This window comes from Eumetopias jubatus, unplaced genomic scaffold, assembly GCF_037043125.1.
Source record: "Eumetopias jubatus isolate StellerSeaLion01/CBP00866 unplaced genomic scaffold, mEumJub1_p1.0 scaffold_7, whole genome shotgun sequence".
NCBI lineage: Eukaryota > Metazoa > Chordata > Mammalia > Carnivora > Otariidae > Eumetopias > Eumetopias jubatus.
Genome location: NW_028274813.1, coordinates 10,382,832 through 10,409,149, shown reverse-complemented (window position 1 = coordinate 10,409,149; position 26,318 = coordinate 10,382,832). Strand labels below are relative to the sequence as shown.

The window sequence follows — 26,318 nt, the reverse complement described above, 5'->3', positions numbered from 1 at the left end:
ACTGGAAGTTTGTACCTTTTTGACCACCTTGCCCCCTTTCATAGATTAATTTCTTAAAAAACAGTGTTTGGCCCTCTAATCACTCAAGTCCTTTGAGCTGTGCTGTTCAGTATGGTAGCCACTAGCCATGTTTGGCTATTTAAATTAAGTAAAATAAAGTTAAACCTTCAGTTCCTCAGTTATACTGACCTTATTTTAAATGCTCAGCAGCCCCATGTGGCTACTTTACAGATTATAAACATTTCCATCATAGCAGAACCTTCTGCTTGACAGTTATGTCTTAGAGTCTTTGTGGTCCACCCTGAATTTTTTAAGGTTCTCTGCAGCTCTTATTGACTCTTTTGTAGTCTGTCAAATTATAATTCATACCATCTTCTATCATGTGTCCAAGAAAGCTGGCTACATTATATGGCTCCACTTTATCAGTGTGTGTCATTGTAACAACATCTTAATCCTGGTGAATAAGCAGAAACTTAAAGTCTTGAACAAGAACCCTTTGTGATTATATTATAAATGTTGTCTGTGTCCTGAAAGCATGTATATTGTGTTTCATTCTTTTAGAGGGGGCATCTAGTATCATATATCATTCTATATAGAAATTAGTTCCTGTAATGTTACGTTTTAGGTGAATGAAAAAGTAATTTATCCCTTGAAATCTAGAGAAATAGGTTTTGTACCTATTTATGTTAAGTGACCTTAACAGTCACTACTGTTAAGTTTTTCTGATTAGTCCAGATCAGTGGCTGGTTGCTTAAAATGGAAAACTATGTTAAAATTTTTTTTTTAAGATTTTATTTATTTGAGAGAGAGAATATGAGAGAGAGAGAGCACATGAGAGGGGGGAGGGTCAGAGGGAGAAGCAGACTCCCTGCCGAGCAGGGACCCTGATGTGGGACTCGATCCTGGGACTCCAGGATCATGACCTGAGCCGAAGGCAGTCGCTTAACCGACTGAGCCACCCAGGCGCCCGAACTATGTTAAAATTTATAAAGCTTAGGGGCACCTGGCTGGCTCAGTCGGTTAAGCGGCTGCCTTCGGCTCAGGTCATGATCACAGGGTGCAGAGATCAAGCCCCGCATCGGGCTCCGTGCTCGGCGGGAAGCCCGCTTCTCCCTCTGCCTCTCCCCCTGCTTGTGCTCTCTCTCTGAAAAATAAATAAAATCTTTAAAAAAATTGTATAAAGTTTAATATAAACGTCTAGTCATTAAGATCTCTGTAGGTAATAATATTATCCTGGTGGAACTGGAATTGATTTAAATAATTATACAATTACTATTAATGTTTCTTATGTTTTTATCATGCTTTCCAACCAGATTGCCAGCTTCTGGAGAGCAGGAGCCACGTCTCTGTGATTTTTCCTATTTTCTACAGCACCTGGCACCATGACTTGTTTTTAATAAGCTTTTGCTATAATTTATTAATTGATTTATTTTCTTCCATTGCTTACTGTGCAGGACAGAACTTACAAAAAGCGTGGTGCTCCCTGAGCTAATAGAACTCTCTAGGGATGAAGGCAGCAGTGTGCGTCTTGCAGCTTTTGAAACTCTGGTTAATCTGCTTGATGTATTTGATACAGGTAAATCTACATGTGGACACATCTTTGCTTCTGAAAGCAGTGTTTTTCCCTGTTTTTATCACTGATAAGGGAGTAAAGGACGATAAAGGACAGAATTGCTTACATCGGATTTTGTGATGAACATTAAGCCTCCCTTCCTAAGAATTTGGCTTGGTAATTAGCCTCTAACTTGTTCAACTAATTGACCCGAGGAAAGATGCTGACTAAAACAAGGCCTAAATTAGTTTCCCTACCTTAATATTTTAATGCTAGAAATCTCATGGCCATAGGAGGAGAAATCTGGGATGAGGCACTTGGGTGGGAGGTATTTCTTAGTGTTGTGTCAATCAAATCACAAAGACAGTTAGCTCCTCTGTGAGTGTATGACTAGATCTTTGACTAATGCTGGGCATTAACTTATTAGTAAACGTTAACCATGTTGATATGGCGAAATTTGGAGGAGTAAATATCAAGTACTTTGGTGCAAAACTCTATTGTGTAATTAGAGGATCACATTTACTTGGCTTAACAGCATTTTACCTGAACTAGGAGAGCCTGTTGATTTTTGCAGTGTGGACAGTAATTATGTCTGATTGCTACAGAATAATCATTTAGGCTATCTGATGGGCCAGAGGAGGAAAAACTATAATACATGAAAAGAGACAAATGAATGAATCTGCTTTCCTAATCATGGGGCACCCCTGGGCATTCAGTCTAGGAGCCTTGGCATCCTCTCTGCTCTCTTCCCTTCACTGCTCACACTCGGTTATCACAGATCTGGGCCTGACCTGTGTTCTCGGCTTTCCCTGACATTCCTTCCCACCCCTGGTACGCGATGCTCCAATAGCACTTGTCATTACCTTGGCAGATTCCATTCTCCCACACCTCTAGCTTTTCTGCGTATTCTTTTCACTCCGTTTTTTTTTTTCTTCTATTTTCCTCCTAACCAACATCTCCTTCAGTGCTCATTGCAAATACGGTTTCCTCTCCAATATCTCTCTAAATGTCTTATGCCAGGAGTTGGCCAGCTATGGTCTACAGGCTAAATTCTGCTGCTGCCTGTTTATGTAGGTAAAGTTTATTGGAACATAGCCATGCCCATGTGGTTATGTATCATCTGTAGCTGATTTTGTGTTGTGGTGACAGAGTGGTTGTGACAAATACACTGTGAAGCCTAGAACATTTACAAAAAACATGTGCAGACCCCTGCCTTATGCCAACTATGAAAACAGTGATCGCATTGTCTTATGATAGTTTTTGTGTTTGGCTTCTTTGCTGGTCTGAGTTTCTCAAGTTTAGAGACCATGTATTACTCCTCTTTCTACTTCTACTTAATATAATGCTTGTTCTGTACGAAATACAGTAAACGTTTGTCTAATGAATGTTGTTTAGTTAAAACAGTAGTTGTGGTACTGAACTGTGGTGATAGTAACCAGAATAATAATACTAATAACCCCGTTGCTGCATTTTACTTAGTCCTGTCAGACCCTTAGTAAAGTAGTGGTGCATTTCTGAAAGTTTAAGAGAACTATGGGAAATTCAGAGTATTTAGAATTAAGGTGTAAATTTTGCTAATATATCAGCAATTTATAGCCAGCAGATATGTTGAAAAATATTAATTAACTTCTGAGGTGCCTGGGTGGCTCAGTCAGTTGGGTGTCCTACTTTTGATTTCAGCTCAGATCTGGATTGCAGGGTTGTGAGTTCAAGCCCTGCATTGGGCTCCCATGCTAGGCGTGGAGCCTACTTAAAAAAAAAAATCGATTCGCTTCTTAAGGAAGTATCTTCTAAGAAGTGAAAATGAAGAAATTCAGTAAACAGGTGCACTGAAAGTCTGAGCTCCTCCGCATGACATTAAGGTTTTTGATGATCTCAACTCTCCTCTCACTGCTTCTCTCCCCCACACCTCCACCACCATTGCTGGCAGAAATTTTCTGTTACTGTGTGGCTAACATGGTAATTTTTCTTTCTGGGATCTGTGTGTATATATTAATTTCTACCTGTGCAGTGTGGGTGACTAGATCTGAAGTACGTTTTATTTTGTTTTGTTTTCCAGATGACAGAAGTCAAACTATACTTCCCTTAGTGAAATCATTTTGTGAAAAATCTTTCAAAGCAGATGAATCAATTCTTATTTCCTTATCTTTCCATTTAGGAAAACTATGCCATGGACTATATGGTATGATATATCTTAAGATTTTCAAGATCTGTGGATAATTTTTTCCTTTTTCTTTTACCTCAGCCACTAAACTTCAGCTTTCCAGGTGTAAAACCTATCCTTTAAGTGTGTAAAATCTTAAGAGGCCTTAGATTTTTGATAGCATAATTTAGAACACATTGAAAAATTACTTTCCCCCCAATAGAACCTATCTGAAAGAACAGTGGCAGAATGAAGTAGGCATGGCCCTTTAAATTTCTGAATATTTTATACTTATGTATCAGTTGGCATATGATAATAGAAGCTCATTTATATTAACTATTGGTACATAGTGAGTATACCCTTATCAACTATTTGCTGTAATATATCATGTGAGCGTTTCAGCTTAGAATCAGCATAATACAACTTGGCATTTTGAACATATTACTCAGTTCTTAGCTTACTATAATAATGTAAGCATAAATTAAGTTAAAACCATCTGGCATAGTAAAACATTTTTAAAAATGTATATTGTAGACTTTTAACAGGCTCTTGAAAATAAGTACTGCAGTATATGATGAGTTCCTATCCATTGATCAAAAATATTTTGAGTTTACTTTGCTGTCCTTTAGATTGAGTTTTTAAGTGCCTCTCTGCAGAAACATATACATATCTTTTCTGCAGACAGTTTTGGAATATTTATGTAAGTAAATAGCAGTAATGGCCCTGATGTATTATTATTGTAGTGACTTGTTGGTCTGTGGTATGATATATGCCATAGAAATTAACGCAGTTGTAATTCCTGCATTGTGTAGGTTATACTATCAAAATTAAAATTAAAATATTATTAAGATTAACATAAGGTGAAACAATTGACCTGTTGGAGTTCTTCATAATAGGTACCCTTTCCTCTGCTGTTTTTATTTATGATCTTTAGCCATTTATTTGACTATTTTGCTCCAATTATGTATGTATTGTACTTTGCTTTTCTCTCTTTTTGTTTTCAATTGAAATGTTGAACAAAGGTTTTACATTTGTTTTAGGAATTTTTACTCCAGATCAACACTTGAGATTTTTGGAGTTTTATAAGAAACTCTGTACATTGGGTTTGCAACAAGAAAATGGACACAATGAAAATCAGATTCCACCCCAAATCCTAGAGCAGGAGAAGAAATATATTTCCGTCCGGAAGAACTGTGCTTATAACTTCCCGGTAATAAATTGTGTATTTGTACTGAGTAAACATTTTGGTTATAACTTTAAAATATATGAATAGATAGCATTAAAAAGTATGGCCATATTTGACACCTGCTTAGCCTTATGTCTGGTATATGCAGTAGGTACTAAGTAATATTGGTGTAATTTATATTTATCTTTATGTATAAATTAGAACTATATACATGCATTTGGATCTTCCAAATATCGCTATCTAAATTATTATTCAAAGGACATGATTTCAATATAAATGAAGTGATTGTAATATTAGGTACTGATGCATGTTTTTCTCTCCTTCCCACTCATCTTCGCCCTTCCACCTCCACCAGGCCATGATTGTGTTTGTTGATCCTAAAAACTTCCACATGGAACTCTATTCTACATTCTTCTGCCTTTGTCATGACCCTGAAGTACCAGTCAGATATACTATTGCTATTTGCTTTTATGAAGTAAGTCTGGAGAAGTGATACGGCTTTACATTGGTTGTTAATTTCACCTATGGATGCTAGATGATTTTTTGATATTGTATACACTTGTTTGTAAAGGTTTGTTACAATATACAGGCTCCATATGTCTTTCATATTGTGGTACTAAATGTTATTTTAAAATTCCCATAATTCTCTTAGTATGTTGATAGAATTCATTTACATAAGCACATTATAATCATTTATCATTTATTAATCCATTCATGTACTAAGTGCTTACTTTAAGCCAGACATTGTGGTGTGAATATGGGTATTGCAACTTTGGGAGTAAAATCAGTTTTTATAGGCTTTATAATATTTATATTTAGCTTTGTGTCTAAACTCAAGAACTTGAGAATAAATGGAAAATTGAAAAAGATTATTTAAATTTATTGTTTTTTTAAGGTTTTATTTATTTATTTGAGAGAGAGAGCCGAGAGAGCATGAGCAGGGGGAGGGGCAGGCAGAGAGGGAGAAGCCGATTCCCTCCTGAGCAGGGGGCTCAATCCCAGGACCCTGGGATCATGACCTGAGCCGTAGGCAGATGCTTAACTGACTGAGCCATCCAGGCGCCCTACATTTATTGTTTTTACTGCAAATGGGTCATGTTTCATGAACATAGCTGTTAGGTTCAGCTATTACAGCAACTCTCTGTAATGTAAGAGCAAAAGGGAATTTAAACTTTTTTTTTTTTCTTAAAGATTTTATTTATTTGACAGAGAGAGACACAGCAAGAGCAGGAACACAAGCAGGGGGAGCGGGAGAGGGAGAAGCAGGCTTCCTGCCAAGCAGGGAGCCCGATGCGGGGCTCGATCCCAGGACCCTGGGATCATGACCTGAGCTGAAGGCAGACGCTTAACGACTGAGCCACCCAGGCGCCCCTGAATTTAAACTTTCATGATGAATGTTATTAAGTGTTTAACACTTGAGGTTGAAATTTGGGTATGTCTTAGAGGTTCCCAGTAAGCACATGTATGCTGTAGTAAAGATTTATAAACTATCACTTAGCAACTTCAAAATGTAAATATCTCTTTATAAGTGGCATAATAAAATATTTCCTTTCTTTATAAGAGGTATCTAAATATTCTTAGTCTCAATGAGAAGATCTCAGCCCCTTCCTTGCACTGTATTCCATAGCAGAGCATCGTTAGATCAGCTGAAAAGTGCCCGAGGTACCTATAGCATCATTATTATGTTCCTTCAGACTCTTGGCTGTTGGCTGATAGTCTTTGCTTCTTTTCATTAACAGTTTTTCTGGTATGAATGAAATGTTCACTGTGCAAAATCTAGGAAATATTTCCTTTAAACGGTGTAAATAATTAAAATAATTCCAGTGTTGCACAATTAAGTCATCTTTGTAAATATAGTGGTAGAAATACGCTATTGGAGGAGGGGAAGAACAGAGGGCATTGCTATTAGCTGAGTGAACTCTGTCCCCACGGTGCATTTTAAGTGGGCATGTAGTCTTGGTTACCATGCGTGCTTGTTAGATGAATGGTCTCCAGAGATGGTTTCATGAGGTTAGTATCTGAGAACGCAATATTTATATAATATTAGAGTTCTTACTTATGTTCATTTTTATCTCATTCCTTTAATATTTCATTTTTTGTGTGTTTTATAGTGGACACAATATGTTAACACCCTATAAATAAACATCTGAAATGTGTCCATAAAAATATGTTACTGGTAGGAGTGAGTTTGGATCATTGATCTAGCTCTTTGGTGGCTAGTTGCCAGGTTCTCTCAATCATACCACGTAGGTAGGCTGTTACTGATACTCCATAAAATAGATTGTTAGTCTAAGTTTATCCTTTCTGAGTAGTGAGAATCCATTGGTGGATTTAAATTTTTCTCACAGTGCTGTTGTTAAATTATGATAGTTATTTTACCATGTCCTAACTTCATTCTTGTTTTTCAGAAATATGTTATTTTGAAAATATTTTGAACAAGTCAGAGACAGCCCTGTAGAGCAAAGTTTTTTAAAACATTTTCTTTATCCAGGAAGCTTCCCTCCCCCGCAAAGAAAGTCTTACCCAGAAGCCCAATATGTAAAAACAAACAAACAAACAAAACACCAAGCCCCAAAAAGAAAAAGAAAAAAAAGATGAAGTAGAAACTGGTGAATTTACCATTGTGGGTTCTGAGTTTGCCTGGAGGAAGAAGAACAGACTTGTTCACAGGGGAGCTGGATTAGACCCTTCCAATTCCTCTTGTGCTGATTAAAGTCTTGGATGGGAAAAATCGTCGGTGTCTTGCTTGCTCAGGGGCCCCCTCTATCGCTGTGTCACACCGACCTTCTGTAGTGCTTACCCTCCTCGGGAGGCGCTGAACCAGGGTGAATGCTCATACGCCCATGATGTCCTGTCAGACCCTGTTGACTGCTGTAAGACTTTAAAATATGAGCTAGAGGTGTCCATGGACTTACTGCTTGTGTTATGAAAATTATGACTGATAAATCCATCCTGTACTTTCTACGCGCATGTGGGCACTGACTTTCCCACCCTCGTGTACCCACACTCCAGAATGTTACAAAGCAGACTAAAAAGCTGGTTTTCTCTGCAATTAATTTTTCTAGAAATCTAATTTTTACATTTATGTGGTAACCTAGTTTCATTTTAGAAGAAGTATCTAACAGGGATGCGTTTTGTAAAATATTATTATAACCTTTAGATGTCTAGTAGTTTTAAACCTGAGAGACTTTATTGTTCCATTTCAGGTATCTAAACTTCTGAATTCTGGAGTATATTTAATACATAAAGAACTAATAACATTATTACAAGATGAATCACTGGAGGTAATAGCTTCTTACTCTTTGGTTTTTACTTCATGTTAAGTCTGAATATTATCAATGCCCTTCCCCTCTTCCCCCCCACTTCTTAGGAATTGCATGAATTCTTTCAGCTGACTAGCCCCAAAAGCGTCAAGACAAGGTACAATTGTATCATAGACTGGAAATTGAGATCTTTAAAAAAATACTCAGTTTTAAAATATATATGTATATTTGTTTATTAAGAAGAATTTAGGACATGCCAAAAAGTAGACAGACAAAAGGATACCTTTAGTTCCAATCACTGTTTCTGTTTTGTTATATTTTTAAGTTTTTCTTTTCTTTTTTATTTGCTATGAAGAAGTTTTTATTTTACTTAATTGCAATCCTATTTTATATCACATTTTACATCTTTTTTTCTTCTCTCAGCATTGTTTAGGGAATATACTTGGGAAAACTGAAATACTTTATTTTGATGCTTCATTTAGTATATCCTGTTCACCCAAATGACTGCTAGCTCAACTCATCAATATTTACACATTGCTGAGGGTGTTATCTTACTTAAATTGCTTTTTAAAAGTTGAGAGGCAGTTTTTCAGCATATTGGTTGTATGGAAGTAGCTGTCTCAGATCTAGACTATTTGAACAATATCAAGGGGCAGATATACTAATCTCTTTTCATAGGTAGTTTTGATCAAGGCAGTTGATTATGTTTCTAAAATGTTCCAGCAAGAAGATGGCAATGTAAGAAAATAGAAACTCCCTAAATGTTGTTTGGTAAATAATACTCTTTCTGCACAGAAATTGACTTATGAGGCTAATCTAAGATTAGAAAAACAGTAGTTGCCATAACAGTAATTGATATCTCTATTGAAAGGTACTAGATGCTCTTATAGATCATCTTCCAGAAATCCTTGAACTTATGTCTACTGGTGGAGAAAGCAGTATTCAAGAAAATAAGGTAAAAGCCATGTATCAGAGAAGTTCCTGAATGTTTTAAATATGATCTGACTCTATAGAGTTGTGGGGAATCAATGAGAGAATGTGCGGAAAACATTTAAAGTAGTGCTTGCCCCATAATAGCAGGTGGCTTAGTAAATGTCTCTTGGAGCTTCAACAGCCTAAATTTCCCCTACAATTCTTCCATTACCATGATTCTTATTTATTGTCCTTGGAGTTTACATTGATATTTCCAGTTTTTATTAGCATTAATTATTATTCTAAGAATAGCATCTGGTGAGGACAGAAGAGTAGGAATGTAGAAGGTCAAAATTTTCCAACAGCGAAATATAAGAAATTTTACTTTAGTTAGAAGGATTGAGTCCCATTCTCTATTTCAAAATCTTATTTTCAGTAACCGTAAATTTTACTTATGGATTTTTTTGAAACATATTTGATTTTGCCAGATAATTATCTCCCTGTGACAACTAAGATCCTCCTAGGTTCTGAAGTGAGTGAGAATATTCCTCTCCCAATGTATTGTAAGACTGAATAGTTTGACTGAATGCTGCACTTGATTTATTTTCATCAGTCTTCTGATGTGTGTTTTTTCAGTTATCATCTCTGCCTGACTTGATCCCAGCCCTCACGGCTGCTGAGCAGCGAGCTGCAGCCTCCTTGAAATGGAGAACTCATGAGAAGCTACTACAGAAATATGCCTGTCTGCCGCATATCATATCAAGTGATCAGATTTATTATCGTTTCTTACAAAGAATGTTCACAATCATGATGACAAATGTGAGCCCAGTATCTTTCATCTAAATCTTTTGAACTCACACTTGATTTTGGAATTACCAAATTCTTCCCATTCTCAAAATAGTACAACAAACTCTGTTTATTCCATTTTGCCCTGGAAAGATGTTATCCTCCTAGATCCCTGAGGGGGAAGCTCAGATTTCCCCGTGCTTCTTCAGTAATGCTTATTTTTGAACATTGTCGACATAGCTGGGTTGAAGAATGAACAGGTGGTACCTTTACTTACCCTTTTTCCATATGTTGCCAAGGAGAGCGTAAACAGATTCACTTCAAACTTGATATAGTTCTTCTCAAAAGGCAGGTTGGCAGGAGTCTGTGATCTCAACTGCTAAGTCCCTTTTGCTCTGATATCCACCTTTTATGTGTCGTGGCCTCAGAGCCTCCCTCAACTATGCCATGTTGCCAAGATAATCCATAAGTCCCTAAATCTTAGTGGAGTTGCTTTTTCTTTTAAAATACCTCTAAAAAGTGGCTGTGTAACAGATAAAGCTTATATTAAAAACATGATGGCCTACTATGGATAACCTTAAAATTAGAGTCAAAAGCAGGGAAAAAAAAAAGAAAGGAAAAGATTTGTACTCACATCCCCCAGAGAGTAAGTTGTCTACCTTTTTCACAAAAATTTCAGAGGTTTATTTAGCCTACAGTTCACTGTACATTTAATAGGATGTCTTCCTACCATTTTTGAAGTATGAAAAAGTTCCATATAACATGTACGTTTTAGAAACTGTTGAAAAAGTGCTTTATAGTGTCATTGTTCTCAATAAAAGGGAGATAATGAGCTCTTGTAGCCATTTCAGAAAACCAAAATCAGGGTTAGCTTCAAAGATTAAAAAGAAAAAAAATAACGTTATTGGTGTCATTTACAACTTAAGTAAGAAACTAGGCATACGTTTCATGAACTGACACTCTACAGGTTAATTTCATTCATCAAGGCAAAGCCTAGAGCATGAAGGTTACATTATAGCTTTAATAGTCTTAAGAAATGACATCAGTGACTCCCCTATCAGAGGACAGTGCATGAGTGTGCCACATAGGAAATTTCACATAAAATTGAGCAGAATTAATGAATTACTTTATTCAGAAATTACCTATTTGAGTGCCTGCTAGGTGTCAGGCACTGTTTCAGGAGGGAGGGTTATAGGAGTGGATAAGACAGAGACTTCTCCAAACGGAGCTTGTGTTCCAAAGGGTGGTGGTATCGGGATACAGAATACAACAGGATGGGTGATGTGTTTACAGATGCCGGTAAGTGCTGTGGTTTGATCTTCATTGTTTATCTCAGTGTGATGAGTTGGTTGCCATGCTGTGTTTACAAAGCTTAAGAATATATACTTACTCCATATTTTTAACTTCTCTTATCAAGAAAGAGAAATTATTTACAACACAGAGTGCGAACAAAGTACCTGTAAGCCTAAGAGATTGTTTTACTATTTTCTTTTACAAGGCAGTAATTCCACAGTTAAAAGGAGATACATGATTATTATAGCACATTTTCTGTGATCAAAGAGGATGTTCTGGAGAAAAGAAAGATTTGTATTTGTAATTCCACACCTAATGGTCATAATTCATTCATTCAGCAAAATTTATTGAGTGCTTACTGTGTGCCAAGCACTACTATATTTTGGGTACCAGGATACAGCAATGAACAAAAGAGACAAAGGATGTATTATCACAGAACCTGAAATTCTACTGGAGACTGGTGGTAAAGCAACATACATATATAGTATGTCAGGGGTGAAAAGTACAGTGAAGCACAGTAAAGCAGGGTAGAGGGTGAGGAATATGACAGAAGGTAGTGGGATGCTATGGTGGAGATAGCGGTCAGGGAAATGTCCTTTCTGGTCAAGTAAGCTTCATGCAGAGGCTTGAACAAAGTAAAGGAGTTACCATGTGGATGAAGGACAAATGGTCTGGGCAAAGAAAATGTGGTTGCGTGAGGAGCAAGGAAGCTAGTGTGGCAGGTGGTGGAGAGGTGAGGGAGGGGGGGTGCCTGGGCCGTGATGTGGAATCTAGCTTGTATTCTCTGAAACAAGGAAAATCTTTAGAAGATTTTGAGGAATGACATTAACTTTTTTTTCTTTTGTTGTGAAAAAATTTTAAAGATACAGAGAGGCGGAGAAGATACTGTGATGAAACCTCATGTAGAACCCAGCGAGACTGAACAATTGTTAACATTTTGCCATATTTGCTTTTTCTATTTCATTGTGCTGAGGAATTTTAAATTATAGATGTCACTGTATTTTATCTCTCAACATTTCAATGTTCATCTCTAAAAAAAGACATTCTCCTATATAATCACAGTATAATCATTACATTTTGCAAAATGGACAGTTATTCTTCAATACCATTTCATATCCATGTAGTTCACATTGTGTTCCCCAAACATATTTTATAGTTGTTTTATTCCATACAGGATCCAATTAAGATCCTTTGGCTATTGCCTTTGACTGTTACAACTCTTAATTGTCTTTTAATTCAGAACAGACTCCCTGTCTCCCTTTCCCCACTTCTTCATGACATTGAATTGTGGAAGAGACTTCATCATCCTGTAGAATATTCCAATTCTGAATTTGTCAGATTTATGTTTCATGGTGTTAGCTTGTTCACCTATTCTCAATATTTCTTGTAAACGGAAAATTAGATCTAAAGACTTGCTGAGTTTTAGGTTAAACATTTTTGGCAAGAATACGTCACAGATGCTGCTTTGTATTTTATATCGCATCATCTCTGGACACGTGTTCCTCTGTAAGTGAGCTCGGAGTGGTTCTCCAGTGGTGACAGTTGTATTACCCCACTGCAAAATTATGTTTTCTCCCTTGCAAGGTGCGCTGTAATCGGAAGCTGACACTGAACACTCTGAACACCAGTTTTTCATCAACCTTACACCCATTAGGTTTAGCATCCACTGATGATCCTTCCTGAATCTGTTTATATTAGAACTTGCAGAGGAGTGATTTTTAAAAATTCTATCACTTCTACATTTTTCATGGCATTCTTCTATGAAGAGATGCTTTACTTCATCCATGTGGGTAATCTGATTATGCTGAAATATATTTCCTCAGGTAATCTTTAGTTTTTTCCTCCTATGATCAATTTTCAGAGCTAGGAGATGGTGTAGGTACCACTTCCAATGGTGACAACTGAGTTTTGTTTTGGTTTTGTTCTCTCTTTCAGGCTCATTCTCTAATATTAAATACTGTTTTAATCAACTGCGATCATTATTGGTGTGCTCCAATTGTCACAACTTATTCAGGCTGGCTCTATGTGTTTTTGATATGATTACATTTATCTCTGATTTCTGGCCCAAAAGATAACTTATGTTATACTGTGAGGTACAAAATAGACATATTTTTTAAAAATTTTATTTTATTTTATTTTATTATGTTAGTCACCATACAGTGCATCATTAGATTTTGATGTAGCGATCCATGATTCATTGTTTTCGTATAACACCCAGTGCTCCATGCAGTACATGCCCTCCTTAATACCCATCACCAGGCCACACCCCCCGCCCCTCTAGAACCCTCAGTTTGTTTCTTGGAGTCCATAGTCTCTCATGGTTCATCTCTCCCTCCGATTCCCCCCCCTCATTTTTCCCTTCCTTCTCCTAATGTCCTCCAGGCTATTCCTTATGTTCCACAAATAAGTGAAACCATAGGATAATTGACTTTCTCTGCTTGACTTATTTCACTTAGCATAATCTCCTCCAGTCCCATCCATGTTGATGTAAAAGTTGGGTATTTATCCTTTCTGATGGCTGAGTAGTATTCCGTTGTATATATGGACCACATCTTCTTTATCCATTCATCTGTTGAAGGGCATCTCAGCTCTTTCCACAGTTTGGCTATTATGGACATCGTTGCTATGAACGTTGGGGTACAGGTGCCCCTTCTTTTCGCTACATCTGTGTCTTTGGGGTAAATACCCAGTAGTGCAATTGCTGGGTCATAGGGTAGCTTTATTTTTAATTTTTTGAGGAATCTCCACACTGTTTTCCAAAGTGGCTGTACCAACTTGCATTCCCACCAACAGTGTAAGAGGGCTCCCCTTTCTCCACAACCTCTCCAACATTTGTTGTTTCTTGCCTTGTTGATTTTTGCCATTTTAACTGGTGTAAGTTGATATCTCAATGTGGTTTTGATTTGAATTTCCCTGATGGCTAATGATGATGAACATTTTTTCATGTGTCTGTTAGCCATTTGTATGTCTTCTTTGGAGAAGTGTCTGTTCATGTCTTCTGCCCATTTTTCGACTTGATTGTTTTTTGGGTGTTGAGTTTGAGAAGTTCTTTATAAATCTTGAAAATCAGCGCTTTGTCTGTAGTGTCATTTGCAAATATCTTCTCCCATTCTGTGGGTTGCCTCTTTATTTTGTTGACTATTTCCTTTGCTGTGCAGAAGTTTTTTATCTTGATGTCCATATCTGGGCTCTCTATTCTGTTCCATTGGTTTATATGTCTGTTTTTGTGCCAGTACCATGCTGTCTTGGTGATCATTGCCTTGTAATATAGCTTAAAATCAGGCAACATGATGCCCCCAGCTTTGTTTTTCTTTTTCAACATTTCCTTGGCGATTCGGGGTCTTTTCTGATTCCATACAAATTTTAGGATTGTTTGTTCCAACACTTTGAAAAATGTCATTGGAATTTTGATCGGGATGGCGTTGAAGGTATAGATTGCTCTGGGTAGCATAGACATTTTAACAATGTTTATTCTTCTGATCCATGATCATGGAATGTTTTTCCATATTTTGGTGTCTTCTTCAGTTTCTTTCATGAGTGTTCTGTAGTTCCAAGAGTATAGATCCTTTACCTCTTTGGTTAGGTTTATTCCGAGGTATCTTCCTTTCCTGATTAAAACTCTTCAGAGTATAGGGATAGAGGGAACATTCCTCAAGTTCATAAAATCCATCTATGAAAAACCCACAGCGAATATCATCCTCGATGGGGAAAAGATGAGAGCCTTTCTCTTAAGATCAGGAACACGTCAAGGATGCCCACTCTCGCCACTATTGTTCAACATAGTACTAGAAGTCCTAGCAACAGCAATGAGATAACAAAAAGAAATAAAATGTATTCAGATTGGCAAAGAAGAAGTCAAACTCTTTCTCTTCACAGATGACGTGATACTTTATGGGGAAAACCCAAAAGATTCCACCCCCAAATTACTAGAACTCATACAGCAATTCAGTAATGTGGCAGGATACAAAATCAGGGCACAGAGGGCGCCTGGGTGGCTCAGTTGGTTAAGCGACCGCCTTCGGCCCAGGTTATGATCCTGGAGTCCCGGAATCGAGTCCCGCATCAGGCTCCTTGCTCAGCAGGGAGTCTGCTTTTCCCTCTGACCCAGCCCCTCTTGTGCTCTCTCTCTCACTCTCTCTCGCTCTCTCTAAATAAATAAATAAAATCTTTAAAAAAAAAATCAGCGCACAGAAATCAGTTGCTTTTTTATACACTAGCAATGCAACTGTAGAAAGAGAAATTAGAGAATCAATTCCATTTACAATAGCACCCAAAACCAAAATATACATATTTTCATATGACTAGTATTTATGCATTTGAAATTCTGTTAGAGTACACAAAATGAAAGAAAAGAGTAACATGTTTTTATTTAGTTCATTTATCTAAAATTTATTGTTTAAAATTCCTGTGATGTTTCTGTTTATGCACATTTCTTAAACTTTCTGTTCTAATTCATAGTGAATATTCTCCTTTTACATTTAACACATTAAAAACGCACAGAATAATACTCAATAGTGAGAAATAGCTTGTATAAAACACGAGAGTTGGTAGCTGGGAGCACACTCCCAGCAATGTAAAGTTTTATTTTACTTGAATTTCAAGGATCCTCTAATAGTACTATAATACTCTGAATCTTCAAGAATTAAATATTATAGTATTTATATGTAAGCCAAGATGGTGAACATGAATTTTATACTGGACACAGTATATCTGGTTGAGAGATTTTTCTCTAGTATGCAATTTGAACCCAAACCCAGGAAAGTAGATGATTGAATTCATTTAAAATTAATTAGTTGTGCCCAGTGGTGTGACAGAAATTCAAAAGACAAAGGAGTATATAGAACGCTAGTAAGAGTTACTGACATGGTGTCCCTTGGATTTTAAGTTTTATCTGTGGTATTGACCAGGGATCTCAATGGATGACACTGAGGTAGAAGAGGCAGAAGCAAACCAGAACGATTGAAAAGTATACCTGATCATGGGATCTCTAGGTTTCTATTTTAGAAGTGGCACATTTTTGGTGATGTATCTGACACAGGGCATGTTCTTGCAAATAGGTGTTGAATAAATGAATGACAAGGTCCAGGGAATGGCTAAGAGAATGGGTGGCTGAGATGTATTGGAGAATGTCACTTAAGCTGAAGTGGCAGAGAAAGGATAGTCAAATATAAATCAGATCTGGATGATTTGAAAATGACTGTGCCAAACTACATTAACTTTGTAATGTGATATTTTAGTTGATTTGCCTGAATGATATTAACATTAAATTGTGAAGACACTAACACGGTGATTTGAGAGGCAGACAACATTGCTCTCGCTTTTAGCCAAAACTGAAAATTGATTTGTGGAGCAAAATTATGCTATTAGATTGATTTAATTGTCTTTCTTACCTATTTCTTTAAGAATGTCTTGCCTGTTCAAAAGGCAGCTTCACGAACTCTATGCATTTTTCTGCGTTATAATCGTAAACAAGAACAGAGACATGAGGTCATTCAAAAATTAATTGAACGTAAGTAATCATTGCCTCTCATTTTGAAAAAGAGAAAGTAAACGGGCCTTAGTGAGCTCTGACTTTATCATTTTGCCATGAATAGTTAAGCTGATATTGGTAAATATCTGGAGTGTGTTTGTCTTTGAGTTTTGTAGGTTAATTTTTTTTGGTTTTAGAAATCTATATGACAGGATCAGTCTGTGATGAATGGAAGTAATAATTGGTCTGGGCCTCCTTTAGTGAGTTTCTACACTTGAGAAATTAAAATAATGTATATTTATGTTGAAAGTCTAGTTTCTACCCTGATGAAATAGCGTTTGGAGCTAAAATATGAGTAGAATATCCATAAATGTAGTCATTTATTTTATGTTTTTATTTTAAATATTAACAGAATGAGGGGGTTTTTGGTTTGCTTCCTTGAGTAGAGTTGACAGTGCACATAAATATGAATCTGGTAAGCCTAGGTGGTTCATAATGTCTTCAAAAAATTAAGTCAATTAACAAATGCAAATTTAATTTACTAAGGGCTAAAATCAAGGTAAAAACCTTTAGTTGGAGTGTTAATTCTAGAAATAGTGGCACACACTTATATATCCTTTTTAATTACTTGTATACTTGCTTTGACCATAATGTCTTAATGTTTTTATTAAACTGTTTTCTAGCATAGGTAGGTAATGGGATTTTCTAGTTATTGGAGTTTACCATTTTAAGTATGGATCACCACTTTTCAAAAAATTAGAGTATATAAAATTCTATTTAAGAAAAACTATGCTCGGTATACTTTAATCTTTCTCTTTTTTACTCTGTTTTAATTTAATTTTCATTTTTCAGTGATAGGACCACACATTTAGAATCAGTTTTATTTTGTAACGAGATTTTGTTTGGTTTTAAATATTAAGAATTTTGCTTTTGAACATTTGTGTAATAAGGGAGAAAATAATCCTTTAAATGTTAACCTGAATTATTGTCAGTAATACAGTGTTTACATATGACTTAAACCACTTCAAGGCATTCTCATGAGAATGAGACAAAGAAAACAGTTAATTTGATTGATCAAATATAACTTCAAAGTTTGAAATTATACAAACTTGCATTTGAATTCCAACTCTGCACCAACCAGCTCTGTGACTTTAACCTCTGAATCTCCTCTCAGGAGGATAAATCTATGCCTATCCCATTGGATTGCTTTTCAGGATTAAATGTGATAATACGTTTAAAGTACGCAGCACATAATGGGTGATCAAAAATAGTTTATATATTCAGTACTTAAAAATTACATTTTTTTCTGGTTTTTGAGATGTCATTATTTTGGAAGTCTACAAATCTGGAGTGTATAATATGATTTTTTTTCTCTTACCTCTTGTATTTGCTAAACAAATTGTGGATACAAAGAAACTTGTCATGGATTTTGTGTGTTTGATTTTGTCACATATGATTTCGTGTAGGAAAAATTAAACTTCTCTTTTTTGTTATTGTTGTTTCTAGAACTGGGCCAAGGAAAAAGTTATTGGAATAGACTTCGATTTTTGGATACCTGTGAATTTATTATAGAGATCTTTTCCAAATCATTTTTCTGTAAATATTTCTTTCTACCTGCTATCGAACTGACACATGATCCTGTGGCAAATGTGAGGTATGGTACCAATCCAAGAAAATACTTGAAAAAGTTGTACTTTTAAATTTATCTTCTATAATATATCTACTTATCTAATATAATGAACACATGCAAAATCTTTTTCATAGTCAGTTTAAAAAGACAAGTAAATAATTTAAACTTACTTTGAAATTCCTAGTAGTCCTAGTTAATGAGCCTCAATAGGACTTGGAAGCATAATCTTTTTTTAACTGTCCCCAGTCTTTTGTTTAATGGGTCGAGAGGGCAGTAGTCAAAGCCAGACTGGCAGGCTTTTCCTGACACTTGGATACACACATTGACATCAGGAGAAGGTTGAGTAGATAGTCTTAATTTATGGATCTTCTAAGACTAAAGAAAAAATAACTCAAAGTTGGCTTGGCGAAGTTCTGTCCATTTTTAGGGGCAATCAAGAGATTGGTTTTTGTTTTATATTTTCAGTGTAAGAAAATACAGAAAATGCCACTGCACTGGCCTCAGTATTTTGTGCATCTTATCTGTGGTAAATCACTAATGAATCTAACTATGTTGTTAACATTTTGCAAATTAAAGTTGTGAGTCTAGAAAACCAGCTCCCAGTGTGATGAACTATCACTTACCAAGCATTTCACCAAAATTATTTGAAAGGAAATGAAATCATCTTTACCCAGGTCAATATGACTTAAAAGCATAGTACTCGCCCTAAGAGAAAGCAACCTGCCAATTCAAAAACGAAATGAAGATTAATGGAACATTGCTCCATGAAGATTGGTTATTTTGGGGGGTAAGAGATCATTGCATAGCAATTTGTCTTGGTTTCCACTCTCCTGCCTGGGCAGCTGCCAGCCCAACAAATGGGTCCAGCAACACCATATACTAATTAGCTTTTGGATACAAAAGTGTTTGCCCAACTGAATAGAGATGTGTAGATAGAATGAAAGCCATCACAGGCAAGAGTGGTGGGATCATGCAGTTAGGAGGAAGGTTTCTGGAGCCACACCACCTGAGCCGATCTCCAGCTCTCTACTGGCTGTGTGTCTTTGGGCAAGTTACATAATCTCTCTGCACACTGATTTCCTTAGTTACCCAATTCGTAGGGTGTTCTGACGGATAAATATCTGAGATAATGTACATAAAGAATTTAGATTACCAGGAAGGTGTGATACCTAATCTTAAAGTCTTTATAATCTCACGGGCCCAGGATTCTCACAGAGATAAATCAGCACTATGGCTTTCTGTACCTTCTGTTGAGTATAGGTTTTCTAGACCTGCCTTGAGTTATGAAGAATGAAGTATGCATAGCCTGTTTTTGTTTTTCCTTAAGTGAATGTTTAAAACTTGAATTCACTGAGTCTAGATAATACGAAGGCTGGAAAGACTACTGGTATTGAAAGGAAAATGCAAAAAAATTCTCTTTGGGGCAACTGGGGCCTCTTAATTTAGAGAAAGCATCCCCAGGATCCGTTGTGAGCTCTGAATGAGTTTGAGACCATTATTGCTATGGACGGAGGTGAAAAATCTGGAGAAGAGCCTCTTTCGCCTTTTCACTTGAATAAAAAGCAAATCTTACGGTGTATGAAGAATCCTCAACTGTGGGCTTAGCTGACAAAGCATCCTGGAAGCTCTGGGAATGGGACTTGGTTGTCTCAGGTTTGGCATAGGAGTAAAAAAATAGTGTCTGGAGAGCACTCAGAGGAATGAATGAATACAGCAGCCAAAACATAAGCAACCGCCTAGCATCCGTCTCTAAAACCCACCCTGGCAGAGTGGTAGAGAAGTAGCTTAGCGAAGCAGAGCATTTTCTGCACTGTCTTTTCTGTTCTTCCCTGGATTGCCTCTCCCCTCTCTGGCATTCTTCAGTCTGCGTGTTGTTTCCTTATCCATGCAGTATCGCCTGGGATGGTGCCTACAACTGTCCTTTTATCTTTTCTTCTCAAACTGCATATACGGCCCCGGTGATCTGTCCAGTCTCATGGCTTGCATATCATCTATGTGCTGAAGATTCCTGATGATATGTCTCCAGCATGGACGTCTGTCCTGGACGGGAGCCACGTTGAGCTAGTTGCCCCCACCGAGCATTTCCATGGCATGTCCCACAAGCACCTCAGACTCAGTCTGTCCAGAAGTAAATCCCCGTCTCCTGCACCCACACCCACCCTTGCTCCTTCTGCAGTGGTCTCCATCTGAGCCAATAACCACTGCATCTTGCTACCTGCTCAGGTCAAAACCTTACCCCCTTTCTGCCACTCCAGCTACAGTCCCTCAGCACATCCTGCTGCTTGCAAATATAGTGAGTCCCACCACGTTTTGCCACCTGACTGCTTCCACACTCATTCAGGTGGCCACCCTCTCCCGCCTGAATTACTACTACAGCCTCCCTATTGTTTCCCTCTGTCCCAGACCATCTACAGTCTCAGACCAGTAGTCAGATGACTCTTCCAACGTGTTAAGTCAGATCACTTCACTCCCCTGTGCAAAATTCTCCATGGCTTCTTATGGTGCTCAAAGGAAAAGCCAGGCTCCATGCAGTGGCCTACAAGGCTCTGAACGAGCTGGCCTTCTGTTGCCAGTTTGGGCCAATTGGGGGTGACAGCCAAGGCAAGCTTCCCCTAGAGGGCATTTGCGCTACTGCAGGCCCCTGCCTGTAATGCTCTTCTCCAGATGTTCACATTACTTATTTCCTCATTTTCTTTAAGGCTTTGCTTAAATAATATCTTTTCAGTGAAACCTTCACTGAAACCCTCTATGACCACGTGTTTTAAAATTGTAACACCCCTCCTCTGCTACTCCCTCATCTTTCCCTGCTTGCTTTTTCTCCACAGCACTTAGCACTGTCTGATAGACATTTTACTTATTTCCGTATTCTTCCCTACCCCATACTAGAGTGTAAGCTCCATGAGAGCAGAGGATTTGTTGGTTTCATTCACTGTTGTATCTCCGCACCCAGAATAATGCATGCTTGACTCATCGCAGGCACTCCGTAAACATTTGCTACATGATAAACTCCCACGGTATCCGGAGTTTGAATTTTCTTTCAATTTCATGTTACTATTATTCTTAGTTATTAAGTGCATTCAAAAGCAAATACTATTTAATTTATTATAGAATGAAACTTTGCTACTTGTTGCCCAAAGTGAAATCTACGCTGAAGATCCCTGCAGATAAGCATCTACTTCAGCAGTTAGAAATGTGTGTGAGGAAACTCCTCTGTCAAGAGAAAGATAAGGATGTTCTGGCTATTGTAAAAAGAGTAAGTATCACTCTTAACCACCATGTCTGCATGTCTTGCATGAAGAGAGTGTCAATCTTCACTTCCCTGTTTTAGCTTGACAGGATAGCAATATGTTAAAATACTTACATTGTTGCTAGAGTGGTATTAGTAACTGACTTGGCTGATATGTGCTACAGCTGGTAAAGTTCCTTCCAAAGGGCACTCAGACACCCAACTTCTATTACTAGTAATACAAGCGCCATGAGAGAGAGCTTGGGACATTTGAGGTACTTAATAAATACTGGCCAACCAAATGCTTCATCCACCAGACTTGATTTATAAGGGATTATAATCCAGGAAAACTCTGTTGGTAAAATTGGGGAAGTCACACTTGATAGCAATTAACCCTGGAAGGGCCTTCGTGATCTGTTTGATTTTTGCTTCAAAAGCTCTAGGCCTAGAGATAGTAAATGTCTGCTTGAGGTCATATTAGCAAGTGGCAGAGCTGGGGCCAGCATATAGATCTCTTACCCTGAGTGCATTCCTTTTTCAATAATGTAACATCGTGTCTTGTGGGTTTTTTGTTTGTTTTGTTTTAGCACGGGATCTTATATGGATTGTTTGGGGATGTTAGAAACTAAAAGAGTAAAAATTTGGGTTAGTGAAGTTAAACCTGAAAATACCTTACAGTCTTCAAAAACTTTTTGCTGAATGTGTAACTAATATTTTTTATAAGATTAAGTCGAATTAAAGTGGCTACTTTTATGAATCTAAATGTGAACTTCAACTTCCTGATTTGTAATGAGAGGAATTAATTTATTAATGTCTTTAACTTAGCACCAGTGATGAGGAAAAAAAAGAATCCTTTGATGTTTTTTTCCTTTTGTTTCTAGAGATCATTGCCAGATGTCACACAAGGAACTTTTTAATAAAGTGATTTGACAATTTACTATTAATTAGTATACTCTTGTTTTACTGAAATGTGAATTCCTCTTTTGCCAACTAAACTAACCAGAAATACCCAGAGTCTGGACATGCGCCTACATCTAAAAACGTATTACATGCTATATATATGATGTGTAATATGTAATATATATGTATATATTATAATAATATATGATATGTATGTATATATAGTATGTAATATGTTTTTAATAGTATGTAATATGTTTATATATATGATATATATATAAATAAAATATATTACATGTATTTGTTTATACCAGGTATTTCTGTCCTTACCATTTAATTACAAAAGTTTAGGCAATAGAGTTAACTTTCAAAGTAATAAGTAACATAAGAGGGTTAGTTACTTTTTTGAAAGAATTTATTCACTCAAAAGATAAACTGACCATATAAGTAGGGACAAAAATGATATAATTAGTGGATTATTAATCTACAATGGGTTATTCTGGACTAGAGCTCTTTAGGTATATGTCACATGAGGAAGTCAACCAATCCCATGAAAATTCTTTAGTCTAATGTTTATCAAACTGAAATCTTGGCATGGGAACCTCTGAGGAAGCTATACAGAGCTTCGGGATAAAAATGGCATGGCTTTAGTCAGTTTTTTCAGATGGGAAGTAATTGTATTTAAAAGGGACATTTCATGGCATAAACTGTAATATCTTCAGAAATTTCAGCATAAAAATAAGGCTTCAAATAAATATTACATTTGCAATGGCTAGCTTTGGGCATAAGAATATATAAATGTACTTTATTTGGGCCATCAGAGTTACTCCTGGAGAGAAGTACTATCCTCTATTGGAGTCAGATTCCTGGGTTAGATGGACCGTTGTTTGATTGAAACAATTTGTTTCAGACTAATGTGTTCCAAAAGAGAAATACTAAATCAAGAAATACTTTCAGGGCAAAGTCTTTCTTAGTGGTTAGAATGTCATAATGGTCAAAAGTTTCTGTGGAAGGGAATTAAGGATTTTAAGCCAAATGAGAGTTTGCTTCATCTATAGTTAGCTAAAAGTTTTTTTAAAAAATTCAAAAATTATTGGGGCACCCGGGTGGCTCAGTTGGTTAAGCATCTGCCTTTGGCTCAGGTCATGATCCCAGGGTCCTGGGATCGAGCCCACATCGGGCTCCCTGCTCAGTGGGAAACCTGCTTCTCCCTCTCCCACTCCCCCTGCTTGTGTTCCCTCTCTCGCTGTCTCTCTCCCTGTCAAATAAATAAATAAAAAATCTTTTTAAAAAATTCAAAAATTATCTTGTATTTCTGAAAATTCAGAGAAAAGTGGCCCTGGGGGTTATTAGAAGTTTGTTAGTTTGTGTGTGTTTAGTGTGTTCACAGTATCCCTGGAGACTTGCTCTTCTTAAGGTCAAAGTCTTCTACAAGAGCAAATGGATCCTGGCCTTCAGAGGCTGGTTAAAAATACAGAGTAAAGTTGGGAAGAACTTCAGAGATTTTCTAATTTAGCCTTCCACAGAGTAGAGAAATCTCCTCTTTGAACCTCCCTCTGGAAGGGGAGTCTTTTTGAGAAATGATTCGTTGGTTTAATTTAATTACTGCTGAATAATTTTCACAACTTTGCTTACAGACCGTGTTAGAGCTGGACAGAATGGAAATGTCCATGGATGCGGTAAGCACACACCTTACCTTTTGCTGAAAGAATATTTTAAAATTGGCAGAAGCTCATAATGTCTCATAATTTCATTTTAAACTTTAAACTTAGTTTCAGAAAAAGTTTTATGAAAAAGATTTGTTGGATCAAGAGAAAGAAAGAGAAGAACTACTTCTTATGGAAATGGTACGTTGTTTTCGCATGCACACATCCATACTTATTCCTGATCAGTATTAGCTGGGCTTTGTTAGGAATTACTTATTAGTCATTTCCTTCAATTTCACACTGCTGTTTTTCTTCCTAAATGGTTAAAGAGGAGTCCTGATCTTTTGAAATCTCTTTTATGAACTAGAAGGAAAATTACATGTGAGAGCCTTTCAGAAAACAACCAACTTTGGGGTGCCTGGGTGGTTCAGTTGTTAAGCGTCTGCCTTCTGCTCAGGTCCTGATCCCAGGGTCCTGGGAGTGAGCACCACATTGGGCTCCTTGCTCAGCGGGGAGCCTGCTTCTCCCTCTACCACTCCCCCTGCTTGTGTTCCCCCTCTCTCTGTCTCTCTGTCAAAAAATAAATAAAATCTTTAAAAACAAAACAAAACAAAACAAAACAAAAAAACCACAACTACTTTATTGACGTATATAATTGGCATACAATTAACTGCATATATATATATAAAGTACTCAATTTGATGAATTTTGACATATGGATAATCCATGAACCTACAATCACAATGCCAAACATTTCCATCCCCTCAGAAGTTTCCTTGTGCCCCTTTGTAATCCCTGTCTTCTACTCTGGTCCCCAAAGACCCCTAATCTAGTTTCTATCACTATAATATAGCTTGCAACTAGAATTTATATAAATTTGTTCATATATAATATTTTCTGCTAATGCTTCTTTCAACCACCATAATTGTTTTGACATTCATCTGTGCTGTTGTATATATCAATAGATCATTCCTTTTTATTTCTGAGTAGCATTCCATATTACAGACATAGCACAGTTTGTTTACCCACCCCTTAATGAGCACTTGGGTTACTTCTAGTTTGGGGATGTTAGAAATAAAGCTGCTATAATGTCCACAATAGCCAAACTGTGGAAAGAGCCAAGATGTCCATCGACAGATGAATGGATAAAGAAGATGTGGTATATATACACAATGGAATATTATGCAGCCATCAAAAGGAATGAGATCTTGCCCTTTGCAACGACGTGGTTGGAACTGGAGGGTGTTATGCTGAGTGAAATAAGTCAATCAGAGAAAGACATGTATCATATGACCTCACTGATATGAGGAATTCTTAATCTCAGGAAACAAACTGAGGGTTGCTGGAGTGGGGGTGGGGTGAGAGGGATGGGGTGGCTGGATGATAGACATTGGGGAGGGTATGTGCTATGGTGAGTGCTGTGAATTGTGCAAGACTTTTGATTCACAGATCTGTACTTCTGAAACAAATAATGCAATATATGTTAAGAAAAAAAAAGAAGATAGCAGGAAGGGAAGAATGAAGGGGGGGAAATTGGAGGGGGAGATGAACCATGAGAGATGATGGACTCTGAAAACCAAACTGAGGGTTCTAGAGGGGAGGGGGGTGGGGGGATGAGTTAGCCTGGTGATGGGTATTAAAGAGGGCACATTCTGCGTGGAGCACTGGGTGTTTTTTTTTTTAAAGATTTTATTTATTTATTTGAGAGAGAGAATGAGAGATAGAGAGCACGAGAGGGAAGAGGGTCAGAGGGAGAAGCAGACTCCCCGCTGAGCAGGAAGCCCGATGTGGGACTCGATCCCGGGACTCCAGGATCATGACCTGAGCTGAAGGCAGTCGCTTAACCAACTGAGCCACCCAGGCGCCCAGGAGCACTGGGTGTTATGCACAAACAATCATGGAACACTACATCAAAAAATTAATGATGTAATGTATGGTGATTAACATAACAAAAAAACTTAAATTAAAAAAAAGAAATAAAGCTGCTATGACCATTAATAAAGAAGTCTTTGGATGGACATATGCTTTATTTTCTTTTGGGGAAATACCTAGGAATGTAATAGCTGGATCATATGGTAGGGCATGCATGACTTAAAAACAAACAAAAACTGTGCCATTTTACATACCCGTCGGCTGTGGGGGAGGGCTTCAGTTACCCCGTATCCTCTTAGCTTGATAGGGTGAATATGTAATCGTGTCTCATTGGGCTTTCAAATTGTATATCCCTAATGCCTAATGATATTGAACATCTTTTTGTTTGTTTATTGGTCTTTATCTCTTATTTGATGAAGTCTGTTTTTAGATTTTTATT

At 37.2% G+C, this 26,318-nt stretch overlaps 1 protein-coding gene across 3 annotated transcripts in view; it reads left to right on the top strand.

The window, feature by feature from the left end:
- The window catches only part of PPP4R4 (protein phosphatase 4 regulatory subunit 4), a 103,884-nt gene that overhangs the window by 60,907 nt on the left and 16,659 nt on the right, over window positions 1-26,318 (top strand). For 2 of the 3 annotated variants that reach the window (XM_028101386.2, XM_088024470.1), the window contains 12 exons: window positions 1,455-1,576; window positions 3,612-3,734; window positions 4,736-4,905; window positions 5,237-5,356; window positions 8,088-8,165; window positions 9,016-9,099; window positions 9,693-9,875; window positions 16,539-16,644; window positions 18,112-18,259; window positions 21,344-21,488; window positions 23,999-24,040; window positions 24,134-24,208. In XM_028101386.2, coding sequence (XP_027957187.1) covers window positions 1,455-1,576; window positions 3,612-3,734; window positions 4,736-4,905; window positions 5,237-5,356; window positions 8,088-8,165; window positions 9,016-9,099; window positions 9,693-9,875; window positions 16,539-16,644; window positions 18,112-18,259; window positions 21,344-21,488; window positions 23,999-24,040; window positions 24,134-24,208 — 1,396 coding nt within the window. The remainder of the gene's footprint in view (window positions 1-1,454; window positions 1,577-3,611; window positions 3,735-4,735; window positions 4,906-5,236; window positions 5,357-8,087; window positions 8,166-9,015; window positions 9,100-9,692; window positions 9,876-16,538; window positions 16,645-18,111; window positions 18,260-21,343; window positions 21,489-23,998; window positions 24,041-24,133; window positions 24,209-26,318) is intronic. The other variant, XM_088024469.1, reaches the window with a different exon arrangement.